This window comes from Danio rerio, chromosome 22 (assembly GCF_049306965.1).
Source record: "Danio rerio strain Tuebingen ecotype United States chromosome 22, GRCz12tu, whole genome shotgun sequence".
Classification (NCBI taxonomy): domain Eukaryota; kingdom Metazoa; phylum Chordata; class Actinopteri; order Cypriniformes; family Danionidae; genus Danio; species Danio rerio.
In genome coordinates this window covers 39,079,926-39,096,429 of record NC_133197.1, presented here as the reverse complement: position 1 = coordinate 39,096,429, position 16,504 = coordinate 39,079,926, and the positions used below count along the sequence as shown (strand labels likewise).

Genomic DNA, 16,504 nt, shown 5'->3' with positions numbered 1-16,504 from the left:
ATTAGCCCCCCCCCCCCCCCCCTTGATTTAAGTATTTAGCTCTTTCTATTGGCCCCTTAATACACTCAAACGTCAAATGGTACATTATTGAAATAAATGAATAATACAGCGGTAGAGCGACCATCACACACTTCTCCTCGGAGCTCGCTGAACTGAACTGAGCTCCCATACATGCGTGCTTACATCTCAAAGGTAAAACAACCACAGGAATAGTCCTCTTAAAGCGGACATTTATACACAATGCATATCAAACATTAAGCGACCGTTACAATATCACAATAATTAACCTAGAAAAAAAACAGCGCAATCACTAACTTACCAGACTGCTGTTGTGTTTGCAAAAAGGAGGGACGAGGCTGAATTCATCTTCTTATTCGCAGCTTCTTATTGACTCATCCGGTCCACCTTAAAAACTGTGACGCTTCCGTTTTTCAGCTTCTTATTCGCGCTTAGTAAAACACACTAAGCAAGGGCTTATTATGCGGTCCTGGCGCCATCTTGTGGATGGACAACGTTCAACCGCCTTTGGTCGCCGACGAGCTCTCAGAAATTGTAAATATTTTAAAATAGGCACTATTCTTGCAAATAAACTGCATAGTTGCAATCTAAACAACTACATTCTAGACTAAAAAAGCCTCAAAAGTACATTTGTTGTCTGACAACAGTAATATTTGTCAAACTGTAGCGCCTCTGCTTGTAAATGGCTGTATGTGAGCGGAGTAATACACAGAGATGAAGGGCGAAGAGGCCTTTGTGTGATGTAACTAGCAAAATATTGCACGGCTATCAGCCAATCAGATTCAAGAACCAGAAAGAACTGTTGTGTGTTTGCGTGTGTGTGTGTGTGTGTGTATATATATATATATATATATGCTCTTTCCGTTCTTCAGAGACATCAGTAAAAATTCCCTGCTCTCCTTCAAAACCTTTTTGTATTGGACCGTCCTGGGCTTCTGCCATGCCTTCGTCTTCTTCTTCGGGTCCTACATCCTGATGGGAGAAGACACCACGCTGATGGGAAACGGACAGGTCTGAATCTCACACTTCCTTTCTTCTCTTTATCTGCTCTTTCTTTCCTGTTCTGTCGTTCAGGCTCATGTTTTTGTGTGTGTGTTTTGTGGCAGGGTCTTATTTTGCTAGCATGACCGTCTTTTGATATCCTCATAACAGGAGGAGGAATATATATGCCAAATACTGCCGTCTTGTGTTGTTTATTGTGAAAAATTCTATCTGGATAACTATCTCTAATCTGGATCTAGTCTAGTTTTCAGGTAAAGTGCAGACAATTGTGACAAAGTGTTTTGATTTTAGTTACTTAAACAAATTGATTTTGCACTGGAGGTGTGTGGAACAGTATAATCACAATTCTGTTGAACAGAGTAGGAGTTAACAGATATATTCATGATATACGCTATCTGACCAAAGTCTTGTCGCCCATCCAAGATTTAGGAATGGCAAATAATAACTTGACTTCTAGTTGATCGTTTGGTATCAGAAGTGGCCTCTAGATTTTGCTTATTTGAGCACAATAAAATGTGATCATGCCTTGATTATTAATGATTTCTTTAGGACAGTAAGGTCTGGTGCTAAGAAAACGTAAAATTGCGGCTGTTAAATTACAGAAATTAACTGTAAAATAAAATATGTTGAATAATAGAAATTTATCAGAAATGTAAGTATATTTCTGTAATTTAATATCTGTTATTTTACAGTATATTTCTGTAATTTAATATCCGTTATTTTACAGTAAATTTCTGTAATTTAATATCCGTTATTTTACAGTAAATTTCTGCAATTTAATATCCGTTATTTTACAGTAAATTTCTGTAATTTAATATCCGTTATTTTACAGTAAATTTCTGTAATTTAATATCCGTTACTTTACAGTAAATTTCTGCAATTTAATATCCGTTATTTTACAGTAAATTTCTGTAATTTAATATCCGTTATTTTACTGTAAATTTCTGCAATTTAATATCCGTTATTTTACTGTAAATTTCTGTAATTTAATATCCGTTACTTTACAGTAAATTTCTGTAATTTAATATCAGTTATTTTACAGTAAATTTCTGTAATTTAATATCCGTTATTTTACAGTAAATTTCTGTAATTTAATATCAGTTATTTTACAGTAAATTTCTGTAATTTAATATCCGTTATTTTACAGTAAATTTCTGTAATTTAATATCTGTTATTTTACAGTAAATTTCTGTAATTTAATATCTGTTATTTTACAGTAAATTTCTGCAATTTAATATCAGTTATTTTACAGTAAATTTCTGTAATTTAATATCCGTTATTTTACAGTAAATTTCTGTAATTTAATATCTGTTATTTTACAGTAAATTTCTGTAATTTAATATCCGTTATTTTACAGTAAATTTCTGTAATTTAATATCTGTTATTTTACAGTAAATTATACTTTACGAGTAAGTTATTTTACTCTTTTTTTTTTTTTTTTTTATCATCCAGCCCTATTTGAGAGTTTATTTGGCGGTCAAGATATATTCAGCCATACCGCCCAGCCTCCAGATTTTTCGTATAGATCTCAGAAATGCAATCTAAATAATTCAGCCAGAAGCGCTTAAGATAATGAATGCACTTAGACGTTAATAACCGTGACTTAGTCTTAGTGACTATTGATTTGCTCCAGGTTACAGACACACAGCATCAATCCTCCAACTAATTACAGCGTTATCTGGCACTTTGTACCGTTTGGTTAGGTGTCAGTGAATGTCGGCTTTTACTACTTATCCATATTCTCTCTCTTTTTTTCTTGCTTCTCTCTTTCTCTTCCTGCTCTGCATGCTCTCAGATTTTGCGAGCTAACAGGCAACTGGTAAGCGTTGAGTGTGTTCCAGTTGATGCATGCGTGTTCGTAATGAGCAGCTGTCTTTATGAAGGAGTTTTAGCACTCGCTGCATGAGTGGCTCCGATCTCCATGCTTTTGATTCTGTGCCATGCTCAATTAGGAGGGTGAGTTTGGGCACGGTTTGGAACAGCTTCCCTCGCTCACGTTTCTGCATCACTGTAAATCATGGAGCCAGATCAGTCTCAGAAATGATATATTTACAAAACTCAGTTCACAAATTCGAAATGCAATTTGTAAATATACAAATCTAATTTGTTAACCCGAAACACAATTCATAAATACATAAAACACTATTTGTAAATTCAAAACATAGTTTATAAATATGCAAATCTAATTCTTTAAACGAAAAACACAGTTCATAAATAGGCAAACCCAATTCGTATACAGTATATTCAAAGTAGAACTCATAAATATGTAAATCCAATTTATAAATTTGAAACACAATTCATAAATACATAAAACACAACTTGTTCATTCAAAACACAATTTGTAAATTCGAACCAGTTAATAAATACACAAAACATTTGTAAACTCAAAACACAATTCGTAAATATGCAATCCAATTTGTAAACTCAAAACAGTTAATAAATAAACAAAACAATTTGTAAATTCAAAGTACAGTTTATAAATATGTAAATCCAATTTAAAAATTCAAAACACAATTCATAAATACATAAAACACAATTTAATTCAAAACAATTAACAAATACTAAAAAAACACAATTCGTTAATTTCAAAACACAATTCATAAATATGCTAATCTAATTCGTAAACTCAAATCACAGTTCATAAATGATCAAATAAAATTCTTCAATTCAAAACACGCTACATAAATACGCAAAACAAATTGTAAATTCAAAACACAGTTCATATATACACAAAACAAGTCGTAAATTTAAAACACAATTCATAAATGCGCAAATCCAATTAGTAAACTCAAAGTACAGTCCATAAATATGTAAATCCAATTTATAAATTTAAAACACAATTCAGAAATACGCAAATTCAATTCATAAATTAAAAATAAAGTTTAGAAATATGTAAATCAAATTCATCAATTCAAAAAACATTTCATGAATGCATAAAACACAATTCGTAAATTTAAAACAGTTTGTGAATTCAAAACACAATTCATGAATTTAAAACACAATTTGTAAATTCAAATCACAATTCGTAAATTCAAAACACAATTCGTGAATTCAAAACAGTTTGTGAATTCAAACACAATTCGTAAATTCCTAACATTTCATAAATTTCTAAAATCCTGTTCCTAAATCCAAAACACATTTTGTGAATTCAATTTATCTTTGCTAATGTATTAGTTTTGAGACTAATCTGGCTCCATAGAAAAGGCTTCCGACAGTTTGGTATAAAACCATCGAGCAATGATCATGACTGCTGCTGTTTTATTTGGATGAATTGAAAGCTTCGTGATGATGAGCCACTCATGCAGCATGTTAAAGAGGCCATGTGATGATGTGTTTGTTACCTTTTATTAAATTGGTTTAAGGAAATGTGTAAAGCTGTAAATATAAGCTCCTCCTTCCCAGACATTCGGAGACATGCATTGTAATAGGTCAAACATCTTAATTGTTTGTTTAAAGTGTAACTGTTATTTTTATAGGAGCCATTTTGCTTCTAAAGCATTTGCAAACAAATATGTGTGTGTGTGTGTGTGTCTATATATATATATATATATATATATATATATATATATATATATATATATATATATATATATATATATATATATATATAAACATTTATATCAATATTAGAAATGTTTATACTTTGTCTTTTGTCGTAATATCTGTGTATCTAGCTTTATGCTAATATTTAAAGGTTTTATGTAGGCATCTGATTAAGTTATGTATGCTTTAGGATTAACATTATATTAATATTTAGCATTATGACGTACACATACAGAAATAATAACTGCCTTTGGATTAGCATTGTGCTAGTATTTTAAATTGTTACAGACGTTGATGTTTGTTTAACAACAATACTAGATTAACATGATAACTGATATAAGAGTAGGTTAGCATAATGCTAATATTTAAAATTGGAATGTAGACGTTTAAGGAAGTAATATATGTCTTTACTCTGACACAGATGTTTACAGAAATAATGTCTGCCTGTAGATTAGCATTATGCCAACATTTCAAACTGTGACGCAGATGTTTACAGAAGTAATATCTGCCTGTAGATTAGCATAATGCTAATATTTCAAACTGTGGCGCAAATGTTTACAGAAGTAAGATCGGTTTGTGGATTAGCATTATGCTAACATTTAAAATCTTGCAGTAGACATCTGTGGAAGTAATATCTGCTTTAGATTAGCATTTTGCTAACATTTTAAACTGTGACGCAGATGTTTACAGAAGTAATATCTGCCTGTAGATTAGCAGTATGCTAATATTTCAAACTGTAATGCAGATGCTTACATTAGAAACATCTGCCTTTGTATTAGCATTATGCTAACTTATGCTAACTTACTTTCTTGGAATATATTAAAAATATATAAAATTGTACTGAAATGAGACTTCTTAAAGTTTGAAAGTTTAATTTGTAAGTCACACTTAAGCAAAACCACAACGCATCATCTGCCCTCCTTAACAAAGCAAAGAGCTGAACTGAGCTGAAAACTGGAGACTGTCATTAAGATCTGTGTCTTCTTTGCAGATGTTTGGAAACTGGACGTTTGGCACTTTAGTATTCACTGTGATGGTTATTACGGTAACACTGAAGGTACGTTCACACACAGATGCTGCATGTTTGAGTGTGTGTGAGTGAGCCGTGAGCTTCACCTGTGTGTGTTTTCTGCACAGCTGGCCTTAGAGACACACTTCTGGACGTGGATGAATCACTTCGTCACGTGGGGCTCCATCGCCTTCTACTTCATCTTCTCCCTGTTTTACGGCGGCATCATCTGGTACTGTATCGCACGTGATAAAACCATAATGACACCTGCAGGAAAACAAGCTTCAGTGTTTCCCCTTAGCTGTTCAGAATCACTCTGACACCAGGAGTCCTGGGGCCTCATGTATCAACGCTGCGTACACACAAAAACTTTGCGTACGCCAGGTTTCACGCTCAGAATCGCTCACGTTTGGATTTACTAACAATGAACTGAACGTGGGAATGTGCGCAGCTTCACGGCAGCTTCTGGCAGGCGTATGCACATTTTTTGTGCGTGTGTGTTTTATTTCCATTGGCGACTCCTAGAGGCAGTTGTGTTAAATTCTTCTCTACAAAGTGTCTGAGCCTTGCAATGGCAGCTGTATGAGACGGGTTCATCTAGCAGGTATATAAGGTTTCCATACCATACATTTGACCAGCTAAACATTAAAGCGCAATTTGCAGTGGTCGCCTGTTTTCCCAATGTAATCTGAGCGATCTACTGCACGCACATTGCTATAAAGACACTATCTGAAGATGAATTTGCATGCATGAATCAGAAACATTTCCATTCAATAAATGTGCAAATAAAATATGATGCACAAACTTATTAATGATTCCTACTTGTCTTTCTCGTGATAAATAGTAGGCAAAATCTGATATGTAGTGGGGGAATAAAGAAAAAGGAGTTTATCAGACGCTGGATTCGAACCGCGTTCAAGCTCGAACGTTTTGAGCGGCGCCACTGAGACTGTTGTGGGTATTGCAACATTTTACACCTATAAATGACACTATTTCGTTTTAATTCATTCAGTGCGATGTTCAGACCCAACTGTGTTAACCGCATTAGCTAAACTCTCTATTTTTTTCTTTTGTTGTTATTTCCGGAGAACAAACTTGCAAATAACACTGTTTTCCTCCGGTCTACCTCCGAAAGCAGCACCTCCAAATCACATTCTGTTCAAAGTGTCTCTTTTTGCTTGCTTTTGCCGTTGCTTTTTCGTTAGGTTTTCCATTAGCATAGTCATTAGCATATTCATACGGGGGAGGAGGCAGGGAGGGGTTTTGCGCTCGTGCATGTTGCGCTCAGTTTCACGTTCATTCAGATGTACAAAAGAATATGTGTGGGATTCGGCGTACGCAGTGTTTCATACATCTGAAATTTTTTCTGCGTACGCACATTTACAGCTTTGTGCGTACGCAATGTTTTAGTAAGATTTCCACGCAAGTCTTCGTACATGAGGCCCCTGGTCTTTTAATGACAGCAGTAAATAACTGAGCAGCTATTTGAACTGTAAATTGTAAATGAACATTTATTTTAGATCTCTTTAATTCAATTCAATTCAGCTTTATTTGTATAGCGCTTTTCCAATGTAGATTGTGTCATTAAATGGTCATAGTAACTGGATCAGGGTAGTTCAGTATTAAGTGTTTAAGTTCATTTCAGTTTAGCTCAGTTCAGTGTGGTTTAAAGCCATTGCTGAAAGTTCAAACACTGAAGAGCAAATTCATCGATGCGTAGCTCTACCAATCCTGAACCATGCAAGCCAGTGGCGACAGCGGAGAGGGAAAAAAAACTTCACTGATAGGAGAGTAAAGAAAAAAAAAACCTTGAGAGAAACCAGACTCAGTTTGGCACGACCATTTTAATTTCTCCACTGGCCAAAAGTCTTGTGCAGAGCTGCAGTCTCAGCAGTGGAGGCTGGAAGCTGGCTTCAGCGAAGACTCGTCTGTCCCTGGAATCAGTCTCATGCTCTCCCCCATGACCACCAGTGCAGCAGCAGCTCAGGATACGGCCTGGTCCCGGATATGGAGACCTTGGGTTTTATTCACAAACTGTGCAGCTTTTGTCACTGCACTGTATCTTTATGGGCTTCTGGAAGAACATTTCCTGAGCCTCCTGGTATGCAAAGTCAAAAATGTCTGGCCCATTTATTAAAACTTTTTAGGGTGCTTTCACACCTAGACTTTTGTTTCAGAGCCTGTCTCGTTTGCCCAGTTAGCGCGGTTCGTTTAGCATATGTGAAACCACCAATCGCACTCGGATCTGCGCCAAAACAATCGCTCCAAGATCGCTTGAATGAGGTAGTCTCTGCTCGATTGAAACAAACTCTGGAGCGGATTGATTGTAGAGAGAAAGCGATAAGATCCGAGCGTGGTTATATCACAGTGATTTATGTATATGTAATAAGCATACGGCTATATGAAGAGAGACTTGAGTGGGGCGGGAGGTCATTCAACAGACATCCCAAGTCTCCCGGAAGATTCGGGAGTCTCCCACAAATGCACAGAGACTTTAGAACACCCGCAAACGAGCGATAATCTCGGAAATCACGCGTCTCCCTCCCGGTCCTCAAATAAACGTCGTAGATCATATGTCTGGAAGAAATCTGTTTTTGCAGATGTTCTAATTGCTAGTTTTCCTTGCTGCTTCATTAAATTACAACCCCTAAATATGTGGTTACAGGCTTGCAAAAATAACATTCAGTTTGATGATATACAGCAGGGGAAATAAGTATTGAACACGTCACCATTTCTCAGAAAACACATTTCTAAAAGTGCTGTTGACTTGAAATGTTCACCAGATGTTGGTAGCAACCAAAGAAATCCATATATGCAAAGAAAACAAACTTAATTAGCTTACAAAGGAAGTTCGATGTACTAAAATGAAATGACACAAGAAAAAAGTATTGAACATATGAAGAAATGAAGGTGTGGCAAAACAGTGAAAGCCCAGACAGCAGCTGAAATCTCCCTGTAGTTCTTCAGCAACCCTCTGCCCTTCCTCAGTGTAAATGAACATCAGCTGCTTCATGAACATCTACATTAGCAGGAGGATGAAGATGAACCCAGGGTGGACATTTCAGCAAGACAATGATCCAAAACACAGCCAGGGAAACTCTCAAATGCTTTCAGAGAAAGAAAAACAAGCTGTAGAATGGCCCAGCCAATCACCTGAGCCGAATCCAATAAAAATACAAAATAAAGCTCAGGTTTGATAGACGAGAAGCATCAAGATTATAGGTGATTGCATGTGTGGAGCTGTGCTACTATTTCTCGAGCTCTCCAATTGTTTATCCTGATGAAGACCATACAGGTCGAAACGTGACTTTAAAAAGATTTTCGAGAGCTAAAGTGGCAGTGTGCGGATTTTCTTTTGATCTTTTGCTAGTGAATCCATTAACTAACATTAGCCTTATTGTAAATCTTGACCAATAATGTAATTAGTAATGAATGACTTTTTTTTTTTATTGATTACCCAACACTGCTCAGGAATGATGTACAAATCTGGTATTTTCTCTTCTAAATGGTGTTTATTGAAGGGTTGTTGATTTCCCAGTGATAACAGTTTCTTCTTGGACTCTGGATCTGCTCTCTGTGATCGCTCAGTTCAAGAGCTCAATATTTGGCTCCGTCCCTCAAACAATTACCCGCTTGCTCATTAGTTGTGTATTTGACAGCGACATCAAACGCTTGTTGATTTCCACTGATTGGAGAATAATTGATGTTTGGTTTTTTTCTCCGTCAGGCCGTTCCTTCACACGCAGGACATGTACTTCGTCTTCGTCCAGCTTCTGTCCAGCGGCTCGGCCTGGTTCGCCATCATCATCATCATCATCACCTGCCTGTTTCCTGACGTCATCAAGAAGGTGTTTTACCGGCACCTGCAGCCCACCAGCACGCAGAAATCTCAGGTAGAGCACTGTTTAATCTATGCTGATGTTATTGACGTGTACTGTTGAAGTCTGTATTATTCGCCGTCCTGTTGAATTTGAATTCTTTTAAAATATTTCACTAGTGATGTTTAACAGAGAGAAGATTTGTTTCAATGCATTTTTAAAGATAATCATTTTAAAAACTAATTTCTAATAACTCATGCTTTCATCTTTGCCATGCCTTATAATATATCCGTTGTAAAACGGATCACAAATATCACAGTTCGGATCACATAATGGTTTTTTAGTCATGGATCGAACCATTCTGTGAATCTGCCAAAAAGAGGAGACATATGTATGCTTACTTTTAGTTTTAACAAACAGAACGTAGAACCTGAAATTGAATTAAAAATAATATAAAGAAATACTCAGCTGAATAAAAATAAATGGTAAAATATTCAGTCCTGTGAAAAGTTCACTGCTACTTCTACTGTTGATGATAACGCTCAATGCAGAAATCTACCATCATAATTTGTACAACCCATATTTATATTTAGTCCCATTTTTGATAAATGATTCAGTTATTCACTCATAAAACTTCACGTTTTGTCGCTGGATGATCATTTTTGAAGAATTATTCAGTGGCATATTTTTGATGGCTGGTTGGCGCCACCTACTGGTTAAATAATGCAATTGTAGCCTACAACTTTCACGTTTGAGCGTCGAGTTAAATGCATATAACGGTGATTTTAAACTTTACCATAAACATCAGTGGTTTTATCTGAACTATAAGCTGCTCTCCCAGTACTGCTGTGTTATTTGACTGTTTGTAATTTCATAACTAACTCAAAAGACTAAAGACTGAATCTCTTTCTTGATATTGCCGTCTTTTAAATTTAACAGATTTGAATGCAGCGATTGGAAGGATTAATAAGTATATGCAAATCACCATCATTCATAGTTGATGTTGCGTGGGTGTTGAGATCCTGATCTTTTGATGATTGATCCTACACTGAATGCATTAATGCAGGCTAAACAAGCAGTGACAGAAAACACCTTTAATAACCTGAGACACCCACCACATCCTGAATATCCCACCACAACTTCTTACATCATCATTATATTTTACAGGAAAGCCTAAATGCTTTCATACATGGGATTTGAATGGCAAGAGAGGCGATTTCTCTGCGATCGTTACAATTTTAGGAACTATCTACAAGTATAAAAAAGCATAATCCGTGGGTCACGTGTGTTCCGAACCATGGGTTGTGATCCATGCGAATCATGGTTGATCAATTACACCCCTAATGTTTTGAGATACTAGTATTCAGCTGAAAGTGCAATAGACAACAGCAGTTTGTTCGGTTAACAATCGTAAACAAATTATTTCTTAATGGGGCTAATGATATCGAATGGTTTTAAAAATGTTAAAAGCGACATAAATCCATGAATAATACAGGGTGTCCACGGGGTCTTAAGAAGACTTCAAGAAGACTTAAGAAGTTTCTTAAAACAATCCAAAGAAACAGCATTCCTGATGCTGGTAGGTAGGCCATTCCATAGCTTAGGCGCACTGTACAAAAAAGCACGACCACCCATAGTCTTCAGTTTACAGCGTGGCTGACACAGCAAGATTGCAGATGAGGAACGAAGACTACGGTTGGGAGTGGCCAGAGTAACCAGGTCACAAATGTAGTCGGGTGCTAGCCCATGCACTGCTTTGTATGTTAAAACCAGAGTCTTCAAATCAATACGTGATTGAACAGGAAGCCAGTGAAGTTGCTGAAGTACAGGGGTGATATGAGGAAGTGTGTTAAAACCCGTGCAGCAGAATTTTGAATGTACTGTAAACGTCTCAGAGAGCTTGCTGGTAGGCAAGATTACATGATTACATGAATCAAGATACATGATTAACAGTGTTCAGAATAAAAAGAAATAAATGAAGAAAAATCTAATTAAAAAGCCAACAGAAACTGTAATGACCTTTGTTTAATACACTTCCTGACAAAAGTCTTGTCGCCATTAGGAACAACAAATAATACTTTGACTTCTAGTTGATCGTTTGGTATCAGAAGTGGCTTATATGAAAGGTGAAGGCCTCTAGATTTTGCTTATTTAAGCACAATAAAATACGATCATGTCTTGATTATGACTGATTTGATGAGGACAGTAAGCTCTGACTCTGCTCAGACTAAAGTGTCATCAGTGAACAGAAATAATGTCCAGTATAGAATATAAAGTCCTGCTGCAGTGGAGACAGAATGAATATTGTGTCTGACTCCATCATGAGCTTGGAGGACTGCATCCATACATCTCTGACACGACTCAAACCACTGATTAATAAAGTCATCTGGAATGAAGAAGAAAGCCTTCAGCAGGACTCCCAGAGTTCATCAAGAGTCTTTGTGTTCATCTTCAACGCCTCCTCCTTCATCTGACCCCAGACATGCTCAATAATGTTCATGTCTGGTGTCTGGGCTGGCCAATTCTGGAGCACCTTGACCTTCTTTGCCTTCAGGAGCTTTGATGTGGAGGCTGAAGTATGAGGAGCGCTATCCTGCTGGAGAATTGTCCCTCTCCTGTGGTTTGTAATGTAATGGGCAGCACAGATGTCTTGATACCTCAGGCTGCTGATGTAGCAGATCTCTCGCACGCCCCCATACTGAATGCAACCCCAAACCATGACTTCTCCTTCACCAAACTTGACTGATTTCTGTGAGAATCTTGGCTCCATGCTGGTTCCAGTAGGTCTTCAGCAGTATTGGTGATGATCGGGATGCAGATCAACAGATGATTCAGCAGAGAAATCCACCTTCTGCCACTTTTCCAAATGATCAACTAGAAGTCAGGTTATTATTTGTTGCTCTCACACCTGGCATCCACAACCAGACCTTTGTCAGAAAGTGTGTCTCTCCCTAATCAAACACGCATGAACCAGCTCATCAGAACATTAGAGAGACTCCAAAACCTGAGATGAATGGATCAAATAAGGAAGACATCCAAACTATGTGCTGCTGTTGTGCCTCCAGGAACAGCTTTGGGAAACACTGATTTAGATCACAGCGATTAGCTTGTAGCGGTTGAGGCACAGGTCACCCCTAACACACACTGAATTTCAAATGCGCGTAATCGCTCATCATCAAGCATTATTTAATGCGATATTAGAAAATGTGCATGTAAATATGTGTATGGAAACACAGCTAGTGTCTGTCAGTGTGTTTTGTGGTCTCTGCTGCAGAACAGGTCTGTGGCGTCAGCATCTGCTGTCCTGCGGATGACACCCGATACTTTTCAAGATCTCTCTCTCTCTCTCTCTGCTTCTGCTGCTTGTTTCCTGTTTCCTGTTTGCATTTCTGAATGTGTGTGGTTAGTGCTCTGTAGCTTGTATGTGTGTGTGTGTGTGTGTGTGTGTATTACTTCACATGTGACTCTTTCTCCTCTCTACTGCCCCTCTCTATGTGTGTGTGTTCTGTAGATGTACACCAACCGCGTGGCTATAGGTGACGACTTCATCGCGCTTCAGCCTCTGTCCCGAGCCAAGAATCAGCTGGGCAAGATTAGGTAGAGTAGGAGAGACACTCTCACACTGCATGCGGTGGACGAAACTAACAAGATAACCCAGAGAGATGAACCACACACGGGTCTAACTGTTCACCCTGCATGCCAGACCTGTTTACCTGCTGTAGTGCACGACTCTGAGGGTCACAAATGAGCATGTTTGAGGATGCTTCCTCGTGCTGCATGGGCTTCAGCTCACAGCCCCATCGGATGCTTTGTATACACGGCATTTAAGAATATAAGTGTTATCCGGATCGCATGCTCCCTAAATGATTTTATAGTCTATCAATGAGCACAGAAAGTGATCTCCAGTCCCACACACTGCAGGAAGTTGATAAAACTCTGAGTTTGGCGTTTGAGATGATCAGCTTTGTTCCAAAACCCAGTGATCTGCCGGTATCAGAGGTGGAAGAGTATCCAAAATCTATACTCATGTCAAAGTGCAAGTACTTGCAGAAATATTTACTCAAGTAAATACGCTTACTCGAGTAAGAGTAAAAAAGTACCATGGTAAGTGTGGCGGAGATGCTAGAACCTGCTTTTATGCATGCGTGACGTCGTAAATTGCATAAATGTAAATATGTGAATCAGATACAGTATTGGTCACAGTTAAAAGAACATGTAAACAGACAGGCAACAAATCAGAATTGCGCATCAAGACCTGACAGTGTAAACAGGGCCTTTGACACTTACCACTGTGTGTTTGTTCAGGTTGGAGCTGTAATTCAAGTATATGTTGCGATGTCAGTTCGATTTACAGTATAGTGTGCGTCGCATTATCAAACTATTCTTGTTGATATCTTGGAGTAAAAGCATCGACTGAACTTGAGGCCATAGGTGACCTGGTCCAATAAACGAACTACACAAACAGCGTGACCGTCCTTCTCAAAACCGCAGATGGCCATAGCATGGCCGCATTACAAACGCGTCTTCCTCGATTTTAGCCATCCTTCCAACATAAGCACACGCGCTCTAACCGAAAGTGGGAGACCTCTCGCGACACAATCTCTCCACTGCGGCGCCTCGCAACACTTGCAAACAAGTTATATAAATCCTATTCATTATCATTTGACAGTAACAGAGGAACGCCGCTAAATGTAGCGAAGAGTAATGATTGATCTCTATTCGTTTACTTGAGTAAAAGTACACATTTTTAAATGTACTCAAAGTACACGTTACCCAACATTTTTACTCAAGTAAATGCAACTCATTACTAACCACCTCCGGCCTTTAAAAGCCGGCGCTCACTGAGCGGTATGGAGTCCCCGTCACTATACTGGGGCATTAGGACCCACACAGACCACAGGTTGAGCGCCCCCTGCTGGTCTCACTAACACCACTTCCGGCAGCAACCTAGATTTCCCATGTGGTCTCCCATCCAGGTAAATCAGTCTCAGGCCCCGTTTACACTAATACGTTTTCGTTTTAAAGCGCGTCAGTTTTGCTACGGTTACGCCATCCGTCCACACTACGCCGGAGTTCTCGAGCGCCAAAAACTGAGTGTTTTGAAAACGCTGGAGAGGCCGTTTTCATTCTGAAATGCTGCTGCTCTGTCTTAGTGTGGATGAGGGAAAACGGAGACATCTGAAAACGGAGGCGGGGCTGCTGAGATTCGCTACCTGATTGGGGCTTTTGTGTCATTGCCTTCGTCACTGTATCCTTCCCTTATCCGTCAGGCCCCTATCTCATGACTATAACACATGGCTTTAACGCTACTGAAAGACAGTAGTGTAAACAACAACATGGGCACAGAAATGGGAGCGTTGTTTGCACTATTGTCTGTTTTAGGCGCCATTGTGCCTAATTCGACCTCGTCATCTGTCCACAAAAATGCCTCTCTTGCTTTCGTTGCCATCGCGTTCATTGTTCAACCGGCGTTTGTTTACTAACAATAACCAAATGCCGAGCGAGACGCATGCTTTCTGTTGACACTAAAATGCGCATGCCCAGAGTGCGCGAATGGTCATGTGATATACGTTTTTGGTGGCGTAGTGTGGACGGAGATATGTTCAGAGACGCTTGGTAAAACGCTACTGTGGACGCGGATCGTTTTTGATCTAAAACGCCGTTTTAAAATTAAAACGCACTAGTGTAAACAGCCTCAATAAAATGATTAAAGTCTCGCGTTAACAGCACATTAACAGCCCAACACTAATTTATACACTGTAAAAAACGCTGGCTTCCACACAGTTCCTTCATGTTGTCCGAACACAAATTGATTAAGTTAACAATTGTTTTTACAAACAGAAGTAGATTGAACAAAAAACAATGAAGTTGTCCCAAAAATACTCAAGAATTGTCTTGATTAAGCTCATTTTAAACTTTAAACATTAGTTCGAACAAGCAGCAACATCTTTTTTTTTTTTCTTTTTTTTTTTGAATGGTTAATTATTTATTAGTATTATTATCGTTATGTATTTATTTATGTACTGTAATGTCAAACCACTCTTAGGCTACCAAATTAGCAAGTCTACTGTAACACTCAATTGCCTCGCCTCCCCCACAGTGTTAAATTAAATGTAAAAATACATAGCAAACACATGAACATTGGTGACGCGTGTGTAGTGATGCTTCCTAAATCTTCCCCACTCAACAGTGCTGTGATCAGGAGAGCAGCTCACTAGCATTTGGAACAAAGCGCCTTCAGTTCCGGCAGTGGATGTGGGGCAGTTTCATGCTCGTTCACCTCTCTTCTGTTGTCATCCGTCCGGGAGACTCACCGCGCTGTTTTGTCCTTCCAGATGGAAGCGGATAAGGTTTCAGTCAGCTCAGAATATGACACTGCTGAAATCGGGAGCAGAGGGGAGGACAATCGGCCACTGATCGCTGCTTTTCCTCCGCCTCTGGTGCAGCCAAACCCATCCCCTAGGTAGTGCTCAACCCCGTCTATTGTGTGTTTACAGCATGTGACCAACATCACCCCGAACCATCCTGTCATGGGACACTTGTTCTCCCTGTGATGCGGCACTTAACACTGGCATGAGGCTTAGATCCTAACATCCATCTGCTGGAAACTTCTAATCTAATCTCTGCCTGAAGTGCCTTCATTTATGCATGTCGTCTTGTGTCAGATTCAAACTACACACTCCGATACAAGTACACTGTAATAAATAAAATCTCACTGCCTTCAATCAAATGAAGACTAGTCAAATCCACTTACATTAGTCATACGGACTTAAAGTATTAATAATTATTAATAAATAATTAGCTGAAACCTAAATAACTTAGCTGGTTAGCGTCCCGACTGGGCCAGTTGGCATTTCGGTATGGAGTTTGCATGTTCTCCCCATGTTGGTGTGGGTTTTCTCCAGGTGCTTCGGTTTTCCCCACAGTCCAAACACATGGATGCACTAAATTTGCAGTATGTTATGTGTCTGTGTGCACATGTGAATGAGTGCATATGGGTGTTTCCCAGTACTGGGTTGCAGCTGTAAGGGCATCCACTGTGTAAAACATATGCTGGAATAGTTGGTGGTTTATTCCGCTGTGGCAACCCCTGATAAATAAGGGACTATGCCAA

At 38.5% G+C, this 16,504-nt stretch overlaps 1 protein-coding gene across 19 annotated transcripts in view; it reads left to right on the top strand.

The window, feature by feature from the left end:
• The window catches only part of atp11b (ATPase phospholipid transporting 11B), a 108,698-nt gene that overhangs the window by 75,066 nt on the left and 17,128 nt on the right, over positions 1-16,504 (top strand). For 10 of the 19 annotated variants that reach the window (XM_073937650.1, XM_073937648.1, XM_073937644.1 and 7 more), the window contains 4 exons: positions 891-1,029; positions 5,555-5,620; positions 5,701-5,804; positions 9,300-9,465. In XM_073937650.1, the coding sequence (XP_073793751.1) occupies positions 891-1,029; positions 5,555-5,620; positions 5,701-5,804; positions 9,300-9,465 (475 nt within the window). Of the gene's footprint in view, positions 1-890; positions 1,030-2,815; positions 2,840-5,554; positions 5,621-5,700; positions 5,901-7,013; positions 9,466-12,901; positions 12,988-15,725; positions 15,854-16,504 lie in introns of those variants that run through there. The other 9 variants (XM_073937652.1, XM_073937651.1, XM_073937638.1 and 6 more) reach the window with 7 other exon arrangements.